General features: G+C 41.8%; 1 protein-coding gene across 1 annotated transcript in view; it reads right to left on the reverse strand.

Annotated features, from left to right (window-relative positions):
• Window positions 1–2557, reverse strand: part of COLQ (collagen like tail subunit of asymmetric acetylcholinesterase) — a 38759-nt gene extending 36202 nt beyond the window's left edge. The window contains exon 1 of the mRNA XM_059481095.1: window positions 2452–2557. Coding sequence (XP_059337078.1) covers window positions 2452–2557 — 106 coding nt within the window. The remainder of the gene's footprint in view (window positions 1–2451) is intronic.
• Window positions 2558–10925: the final 8368 nt, after the last annotated feature.

Consider the following 10925-nt stretch of genomic DNA (forward strand, 5'->3'; position numbering starts at 1 on the left):
TTCAGCACCATGAGACTCAACTCTTTGGATCTGACATGACCCTCAAAATACTTCTAGAAACAAGGATGCACTGTTGCTTGAGGCTGATGGGACTCTAAGGTGGAGTTGGCAGAAAACAAAGACCCAGATTATTCCTCTTTCCCCAGTTATTGTACAAACACTTTTTCACCCTACAGGCTGTTTCCCCTTTGCTTTCTAGTTACTGCTTTGGGACCTGTAAGCCTTTTTATTTGTGACCTGTTGCTATGCAAAGATGTGTGAGGACAGAAATAAAAGTACTTTTAGGCTAGAAGTTTCCAGACACACCTGAAAAAAACCTGAATGTTTTTTTCCAACTAGAGGAAAGACAAGCCATCACTTAAGAACATTCTCTCTGCTAAATGGGATTAGTTCCAGAATTTGAAAGTGCGCTGTTGAAATTCATTCTTCAAATGTGAAATTGCATCTTGGTGCCGAATACAAATAATTGACTCAGCTGACAGTCAGAAAACATTTGAGCAATCACTAAAATAACTGAGAATGTAAGCAGAATTAATTCACCTGCAGAGTAAACGGAATTAATTCATCTTCTGTGCCCACTGTCAGATTTCTACCAGAAAAATCAGAACTTACTGTTTTTTTTCTTAGAAGTTTCTTAAAATGCAGATGCAACCAAAGCTCTAAAGGCATACCTTATTATATATTTTTAATACCAAATAGCCCTGATTAGCATGTAATAATGACACATAGGTATGTCTCAATCCAGCCCTGTGGCTATGGAATTATGACAGAATCTTTGGCCAACTGCTATTTTTTCCACATATTATCAAGAAAACATTGACAATTCATTCATGGCAGGAGCCTCACTAAGAGCTTGTTGGATATAAAGGTGACTTTCATTGTCTTGGCCAGAAGAGCAGTGTTGGACTTCACCATGGAGCAGACTGTGGAGTGGGGATCTGCCCAATGGGATCTTGCAGACAAGAGCCCAGGACTGCCCTCTGGAAAACGCTCCACTGCAAGGAATAGGCTCTGGCATTTTCCTTCATGTTTACCTCTTCTACTATGGTTTCAGCTGAGATGACAAGTCTTCCCTCTTTTTAGGGGAAGGTTATTTGTTGAACTATTATTTAACAAGACAACTCAAATGCCTTCTGTAGACACACAAGTGTGAGGCACAGGAGAAGGCAAGGGAAACATCACATTCGTGCTTGCCTGTGTGTCATCTGCAGGTGTCAAAGAAACACAAAGGTCTTCAAAACAAGTTTTGAGGTCTGATGTTATTGCAAAGCAATTTGGAGTACATCAGGGAAAATAAATCCTGGTGATTCCTGTACCTCATTGTTAACTAACCTCAACATTACGGAAAAAGCACATCCCAGTCGAAAAGAAATGGTAACAAATTTAAAGGCTTTTCAGCATCTTAGAGAGCTTGAATGTAAACCATTTGGCTTCATGGGTAGAGCAGAGGGATTTGAGAGCAAGAAAGGCTGTGTGCCTTTAAGTCCATGTCTAGGTTTGATTTTATGTACAGACTTAAAATACGCAGCCCTCTGATCACTGTGAAAGCCATGGGGAGGATCTATAGGTACAGCAGGCCCTGACCTGCCAACCTCAGTGGAACCATCTCAAATCTGACACAAGGAACACAGGACATTAGTTAGAAGCATCTCTATTGATACGGAATAAGAGACAGAAAGTGGGAGACAGCAATTTGCCATAAACTGGTGGAAGTTCCTCAAAGAAGATGGGGTCAGAGCTGTCGCCACCTTTCCCCTTCCTTCACACAGAATGTGACTGAAGGGAAGTCCTGCTGCTGAAACTGTAAAATCTATTAAGAGGGATTTCCAGTGCCCTGGCTCAGCTGACAAATAATTTGTTTTGTCTTTGCCTAGCAGGGATTTTCCATGCACTGGGCTCTTGTTTGCTATGTAAGTCATCCGAGTATTTGTTAGTGTCATAGCCAGAGCCAGATGATGTTTATTCTGCTAACATCCAGCCGGGCTCCGGCAGCACTCATTGAGGTCAGGGCTTTATTTATAGAAGCAGATATACATTGAGATTCATTTTCTTCCCCTTGCTGTATTCTGCCTAAACTAATCCAAAACTGAAAGAAACATGCAGACATGCAAGTAATAAACTAATTGGGCCAGATCCATGCCTTAGCACAGCACCACAGAGGCCAATGGAAAAAAAAGCATTTTTGAACAGCTGAGGATCTTGCCCATTATTTCTTATGGGGAAGGGAAGGGAGGGGTTTAAAACCAGAAATTATAAAGCAAAAAGCAAAACCGACCAAGCAACAAAATATCCTGACTTGTGGCAGAGCAGATCTGCAATGCAAAATCCCTCAGCTGGGATCTGCAATTCGAAGGGGTTTTTTTCCTCCTGTGTTCCCAATCACCAGAAAGTGCAAGAATCAGAGTGCAGAGTGCTCCAAGCGAGGAAAAGTAATGACTTAAAGCAATTTACCTGCTGAAAATGAGAAGACATTGTCAGCGTACGGAGTCTGAGACAAAGCAAAGCAGAAGAAAAGCAGCAGGTAAGATCCCGGGAAAAGCGGGCTGAGCACCAACATGCTGGCTGTGCCCTGGCAGATCCCACCTCAGAGGCACAAGGCTGCTTTGGGTCTCTCTCTCTCCCCTCTCTCCCTCTCTGCCTTGCCTGCTCTCTGCCTCTGCCCTCACTATGGGATGCGTGTGTCTGTCTGTGTACGTCTCTCTCTCCCTCTCTCTCTCTCTCTTCCCCCTCCCTCTCCATGCCTTTAGGAAGAAGGAATGCCAACCATTTCCCATTAAATCTTCTCCTTACACTAGACACAGTTATATTTAACTCCTGTGCTGGATCAGTTGCCCCTATTGTGGACATTAGCTGCTAAAACTGAGGCATGGGGGATTCTGCTTTTGCCAACAGAAGCAAAAAGCCTCTTTGGATAATAATAATGATGAGCAGCAATGGGAGAAATTAAGAACTGGGCTGTAAAAAGAATCCTTCGGTACAGGCAACCAGGCACTGGCACATCGAGATGGATAAAATCCCTGATTGATCATCTCCTACAGGTCACTAATTGCCTTAATGAGAGATGAGCAGTGACCTACCATCTGCTCATCCCTGGTAGCTACGCGTGTTGCGTTCGTGTACAGAGTGCAGCTCAGGGTGAGGGATGCCACAAGGGCTTCATGAACCCACAAACACGTTATTGTTTTGGATCTAAGTGAAAATGACGGTATCTCTGACAGTGCCAGACATTGCAGGATTGCAGAGTTCACTGATGGGCTGCAAGAGGGGAAGAAACAATACAAGTGCCATGATGGGGTGAATTAAATGCTATCAGCTCTGGGGTGGAGATGTACAACACAATACACAGCGCACTGTGAAGAAAATAAACCTCCTCCTCTCTGAAAACCATCAGGTGCCCTTGCTACCTGTACAAAAGTTTGGGGTTTCTGTGCCTTATCGCAACATGCAGGGCTTTACAGAGTAACTTGTGCCCTCTGAATAAGTAGCAGAGACATCTTCCTCTCTGCCTGGAATCTGACAGTGGTTTCCATGAAAATCAGAGGTACACCCTTTGCTGTGAAAAACATTACTCTCTCCCAGATGGAGATGGGCAAAGAAAACCACTGTTTATAGTTTCCCCCAGAAAAATGTGAAAAATACTTTGGATTAATTATGGAATTGATTTTTTTTCCCATTTGAGAAGAGTTCTCACTGACAGAAATGGTGACATGTTCCCCTGGGTATTAATTCCACTGAAGAGCAAAGTGAGATATTTCCACAATTCAGGTTAAACAGTCTCGGCTGTTACTTTCAACATACTGCAAACATATTGACAAAATTTTCTGAATGTAATGGCTAAATGGGAAGAATCACATCTGCCCTATACATTTTTATCACTAAAGGAAATGCTTAATATAACCATAATGCTTTCTAAAATCTCTTTCCAGTACTGCAATATTTTGGATAACATATTTTCTATTTTAATTTAATCTTATCCACTTTGTTCCACTGTCTGTTACTTTTTAGTATTTGGCTTTTCTTAGTGAAGAGAGTAATTTGGTGTCTTTCTTCTTTGACCAAGATAACCATGGATTAAGTGAGTGCCATTAGTTCTCTTGGCATGCTGCATCTCAGTGGGAAAGGAATAGCTCTTGGGAAGTTTATCATCACAAGCCCTAAGCATGCAAAATGAACGTTCAGCTGCAATCCCCATGTCAGAAGTCTGCATGGAGGCTGGAAAAAATTGCTCAAAAGTTAAAATGTCAAGATTGTATTAAAATATTCACCTCTGAAAATAGGTGACCAACACAATAGCTAGTCAAAGGAACTAGTGAATAATTTCAAATCCTGCTGAAATCTTCCTGCAGCCTTTAAGCAATTGAAAATTTCGGTAGAAATTTCCAGTACAAAACAAGTTCTATTTGATAAGGAAATAATTAATCCAATAATAATAGAAAGAGCGAAGATCATGCAGTAGACTAATATCTTTCCCCTCCTTCTATACTTCTATACCTATCAGAGGTAGCCAGAGGTGATACAGAGAGCCAGGGCTGCTTCAGAGTTACAAAAAACACATAAAGTTAGCTTTGCAGTCAATTTTTAAATAGAGACTTTTTAATCCACTTATTGCAGTGGACAGCCCTGATTAAAATGGAGGTTTTGTCAATGTTCTCCTTCAGCATAGCATCTCCATCACTCTGATCCTGTTTGACCTGAAATGGTTCTCAGCCAATGAGAGAAGAAAGCTCTGTGGGCACACCCTCTTCTGTGGGAAACACACCATCACCCACAAAAACTCAAAATGAGATGTTTGGACTTATATTCATTTGAAGAGACCTCTTCTTCATATGTAGTTCCATTCCCTCTTTAGATTTTAGTGGAGAGCTCTCATTACAGGGCAGCGAGCCAGGCCATGTCAGAGTGCAAGTTCTGTGTTCTGTTTCCTCTAATTTTGAGGTGTTGGCCTTGCCAGCTGAGCCTGCTGGCAGGGTTGGCAGTGGTTTCACAAGAGAAGGACAAAGTCAATTGGAAATAAAATGGACAATAGCTGTGGCCTTACTGATTGGACTCAGGCAGGTGGCAGCACAGCAGAGTGACATTCCCTGCTCCAGGCTGGATGGCAAGGCTGCACACCTGGACACACAGCTTCCTTCTGGCCTCTTGGCAGCAGTGCCTGTGGCAGAGAGAATCCTGAGGAGGGAACATGTCACGTAGCAGGGGGACTCTGGCATGAGAGACCTGACAAACATGTGCTCTCCAGACCCTGAGAACTTGCTCAGCCAAGCAATGCACTTCTCCAGCTATTCCTTACTTTTTTTTTTTATTTGTGGTAGATACCACAGCAACTAAAAATGCCAAAAGCCAACCAACACATAATGAAAAGAATAGCCTGGAAAGTATGTCTATTCAAGGAGCTGCTGCTTGACCTTTTCAGCCCAAACTTGAACTCTTAGAAGCCTGTGGAGGAATCTGCTGGTGACACTATTATGTAAACAGAATTTATGAACCTTTTTCTATGCAAGAATTAATGAATACTTCTTAAAAAGAAAGCTTCTTCCCAGCCCTGTTCAATTTTGGTTGGCAGGTACTGCATCAATGAGACAAGGTAAAATGAATGTAGTTAAAATACCATCAATCTCAAATTCTTTCATGAACACCATTCTAGTTAGAAGGACAGAGATAATAATGGAATAATTTCGGTCAGATAGGTCATATAGTCCAAACCCCTGTAATAAGCAGGGGCATTTCAACCAGGTTGCTCAGAGCTCCACCCAGCCTGAATTTGAATGTTTATAGGGAAGGAGCATCCACAATTTCCTGGGGCAAACTGTTCCACTGGCCCACCATCCTTACCACAAAAAAATTCTTCCTTTTATCTAGCCTACATCTACCCTCTTTTAGTTTAAAACCATTCCCCCTTGTCCTGTTGAAATACTCAATATATAATTTCTAGTTCAAAAGTCTGAAAGCTCTTTTGCTGAGTGGGGCAAAGGTAAAACAGCAACCCCAAGTTAACACAGTAATTCAATAACAGCTCATGTCTGCAAAGCAGTACAGAAGAACCCTGTTCATTAAATTAGAGCAGGGGCTGGAAAAGAATTTTTATAATTACATTTTCCTTGTGAGGTAGTTATTTAGCAACAATTGTTTTTCACAATAAAAATACCTGTTCAGTTTTGCACACTTGACTCAGTTGTGTCTAACACCTAGATTTAGTGCTATGACAACACAGCTAATGTCACCTTGGGAGATGGTGTCACCTAAAGTACAAAGGCAGCTGCTGAAGCAAAATGATAGTAAGTGCAGAAACCCAGTGAGTGGCTTCACCATTTCCTTGCTGGTGTATTTGAATTTAACTCAGAAGGCCATATAGGAACAGACCCAACTGTGTGATGAAGCAAACCCAAGCACATTCACACTTGATGGAGCTCTGGCTTTCCCACAGCTCCAGCCGTGCCAGTCTCCCAGCTGGGTATCAGGACAGGAGCAGGTGGTTGGCTAAAGGCAAGCCAGCACAAGTCAGTCCTCACATTACCACCCACAGCACGAACAGGGTGAAGGAGGACATTGATGGCAGGACATTGCTGACTAGCAATTTCCAAAAGCAACTCCTTTTTGCAAATTAGGCACTTAATGGATGTTATACATTTCACAACAAGCAGCAGCCTTCTGGCCTCCTCTTTTGTTTGTACTCTCTGGTTCACAGAAATGCAAAAGTGACTAGGGAAGCTGATTTATCTTTACACTCTTCAGAGTGTATTTGTGTATTTGTTTACAGAGCAGCCCAGCTCTCATTCCATGTTTAGAAAGTTCATCTTGAAATGTTAAAACTTAATTCAAAGACTCAGTCCTTCACTTTTTTTTTTTTCACTCCAATGAGTAATCCCCATGCACACATTTCTATTTTACTGAAAACTATAAAACAAAAGAGGTAAGGACATGATTAAAGCTTATGGGATAATTCAAAGTGACTTCCATCAAAGCTACCAAAAGCACCCCACTTGTGGACTTGTAATGTTGGAGGGCACAACTAAGTAGAACAACTTTAAAACAATAATTCAGGTGCTGACCTTTATGAAAGCACTCTTCTTCCTCTTTTTTACTTCATTTTTCTTTTAAACCTCGCCTTCCAAACTGCAGAACATGCAATGCTTCTTGGATGAGGTGCACTCATCATTCATGCTCACACATATGCAGAGAATAAAGATGTATGTCTAGGATTGTCAGGTTTTGAAAATCTGGGTCAGACATGCAAAACCTTAGGATGACTAATAGAAAAATATCCTATAGGACAAAGATGATGGCCTTGACAGTCATAGTCCCAGCCAACTGAGGTCTCCAGTCACCACTATGTAAGTAGATAAATTGCCTTCAACATCCTCAGACAGTGAATCACAAACAAGTTACAGCTATCACCCAGTCTGGTCTTGGTACTTGCAACTAGAGGAGATGGAAATTGTGTGCAGGGTAATTTTTTTCATCTTCTTTTCATTTGGATTGTCTACTGCTTTTTACTTTGATTAGTAAATGTCTGCAGAACTCACTGCCTGTACCAGTGTTGCTGCCATGCTGCTGGAGGCACAGAACACAGGAATATCTGGCAGTAATTGGCTCCCACAACTCCTAATTTAAGTGATTTATCATCTATCTTGCCAAAGAGCCAAATGAATTAAGCACCACAAAGCACAATCTTCTTTTTTCTCTGTCAACAGAGAAAATTTAATTTTTTTTTCAGAAAATAATTATTGACATCATTGTTTTAATGCTCACACTAAACTCAGGACTTCTAATTTCTGAGAGTTTCATGGATGCCTGGCAATGCAGCATCCTGCTCCTGACTTTCACACTGCAGTACAGCCCATGACACCACTGAGATGCAAACAAACATGGATCCAAACAGCAGTGCATGCATGCCAAGGAGAGTGCCCCAGACACAGGGATCCTCTATAGAAGGTTGTAGTGCCCTTCAGGTGAGAGGCCAAAGCACCACTAACTCAGGAAAATAATTAATCATGAGTGTAACCACGGGCCTGCAAGTGAAAGCAATGAAGGTGCTCCTGAAATGAAGCACGTGCATAGGTGCCTTGGCAAATCAGGGCCTGAAAAGCTGCAGACACCCTGTCTTTTAAATAACACAAAGCCTCATTTTCCCATGGCTCATTTTTCTCTCTCCTGGATACCTCTGGGCACTAAATGTTTTGGGATCCTGTGGCTTATGGAATGCAAAACCAGGAGCAGAGCTGCTAAACTCACTTGGGGAGCAATAGTAGAGAACAACATCCAAGGGTTTACCCAAAGGCTTGACAGAAGAACCAATATTAGAAAGCTGGGGAAAGGTAAAGAAATAGGTCACAGTAGAACAGCAAGAAGAAATAGCAGAATGCTTTTGATTTTTAGGGTGTTATAAGCAAAGGGATGGCTGCAAGTGCTGACCATGACACTACAGCAAGCAGGACTCAGTGGGAGTCCTCAGGCACCATAGCTGCTGGGCAAGCCACATCCATGCTGGAAAACTGTCATCTTTGTAAGCTGATCATGAATCTCAGGCTGATTTTAAAAGAATGCCGGTTCAGGCTAAAGTTTGAGAGGATTTCTCTTTTTACAGGGGTTCAACTTTTGAAGCCCAGCTACAGAGTTACCATGGCAGCCACAGAAAAGGCCTGGGCACTGCCTGTTGCCCAGATTTTCTGGGATGCCAGGGTTGTCATCTCCCCAACACAGGATAACTGAACCTAATCAAATTAGACAAGAGCATTTTCCCAGCACCCTTTGCAGAACCAGGGAACTGTAATTAAGGCTGCATTAGCATTTCCATCATAAACTCCTACTTTTGAAGCTTCACTAATTTGTATTTAAGACCTTAAATACCAAATGGCAATTTGGCACACAGAGACGAAAACTTAAGAGTAAAAACAGCTTCTGCACCAAAATCATTAATACAATCTCTCTGATTTAAATTACATAAAATGAGAGCCAGCATTAGCTGCTCAGGCTGGGTAGATTTAAATTCCTGGCAGGGCTGAAATATTAATTTCACCTAACATACTTTTTACTTATTTTCTGGGAACTTGAAAGATACCCCTGTTTTTGCAGAGAAAGCAGGTGGCTTATGGCCTGGCTAGGGCCCAGCTTTGGCTGGAACCTGAAGTAGGTTCTACCAGTTCTGGTACCAGCACTTCCCAGCACCAAGGCTTATAAAATGCCATACATGCACATTGTCTTCATGACAATGCCAAGGAGACAGAAAACAAATCCTTCAAACACTTAGAAAAGTTCAAATTTAAAGAAAAATATATTTTTAATGTGAAGATTTAATTAAAAGAGGGACTTACATCCAGACATTGTGGAGCTCTAGCTTAGGTCACTGAGTGTGTGTCAACATCACCTCTAGCGCTACAAGGAATGCACAGGTAGGCAAACCCACACAGGAGAACTGAACTACCTCTCTGTCCAACAGTTTTGTTCTCAGGTAGGCCTGCAGGTTATGACAAGTTTCATGCTACAACAGCTGCAGGTAGTCACTGCACAAAATTCACACCCAGGAACAGCAACTGCTTTCTGGAATCAAGAACCACAAAACCTTAGATTGCTGTATAGGTTGGAGACGTAAAAAGGCTTATGTGAGTCTTCCATTATCTTCCTCATGTGGTTTCATTACCAGCACTAGGGGAAATCCCCCATCACTTATGTGCAAAGATGCTCTAAGCTGCTTACATTCGTGTGATCATGGCCATTTATACAATCCTAGATAAGATGCTAATCCATTTCTCCAAATCTCAAGTACAGCAATTCATATCCTGTCTTCAAAGCATCCCTTCTCTGCATCCAGTTTAGAATCTGATCCAAGGTATTATATAAATAATTGCTAGTTAGATTGCTCAGACATTCTATAGCCAACAAACATAAAAATAATTCCAGATTAAACTATGCAACATTTTCAGTAGCATCCTTCCTTGCTTTTTCTATCACCCCCTTAATAAGACTGATCAAACCAAACATTTCTCAAACATATTGGCTCAAGCAAACAGGCTGTCATTTTATCAACTTTTCTTACTTAATTCATCACTATTTTGGGCATCTTAGAGATTCCTGGAAAGAACAGTCACTGAAATAACTCCCATTTATATTAGCATGTGCCATAATTACCTGGAAGGGTCTGCTTTACTGAGGGCCTCTTCAAAGCTTGTCCATCTGTCTGAGGTTTCAATCACATCATCAAAAGAATCAGCAAATGTCTCCTCCAGGATAGCTGTTTCTTACTCATTTTAATATCCACTTATAAGTCAATAAATCAATAGAAGTCACATTCCCAGTTTGCCATGCAGAAGAGCAGCTCTGACACCTGGTCTTACCTCAGAACATTATTAAGTAGAGGAGTGCCAAGCCCTCTTTCCTCTAAGGGCAGCCATCAAGCTCTTTAAACAGCCTGAAAAGAGCTGCAGGGGGGATTTTGATTCCAACATATAAAATAAGAGGTAGCCAGTGCAGAAGATGTATTTCCTAATAAGACTTTTACCATAGCTTCCAGCCAGTGTGTGCTTGTTGCCTATGGGTCCAGAGTGGCAGAGCTGAGGATGCATTGCTGCTTGTTTTGTGTGTACTTGGGCTTTTGAAGGAGAGCTTAAATTCAAATCTGGCCAGACCAAACCTACACCTACCTGACTCCTCATCAAATGGATATGTAGTATGTGCTACATAACAGCTGAAGGCAAGCAGACACCATACACCAAATGCTCACAGGGCAGAGCCTACAGCATTCACTGCAGACTGAAGGTGGAACACAATTACTGAGCAGTTTGGAATTATTGCAAACAAAACCTGTTAGCAAGCTGAGCACACAAGGGGCACAACACATTGTGCTATTTTGTGAGGTGCTGAGACAGTAACAAAAGTAAGCCGATTTCCAACAACTGACACAAAATGCTGACATAATTCAAACACTCTCA

Source organism: Ammospiza nelsoni, chromosome 1 (genome assembly GCF_027579445.1).
Source record: "Ammospiza nelsoni isolate bAmmNel1 chromosome 1, bAmmNel1.pri, whole genome shotgun sequence".
NCBI classification, from domain to species: domain Eukaryota; kingdom Metazoa; phylum Chordata; class Aves; order Passeriformes; family Passerellidae; genus Ammospiza; species Ammospiza nelsoni.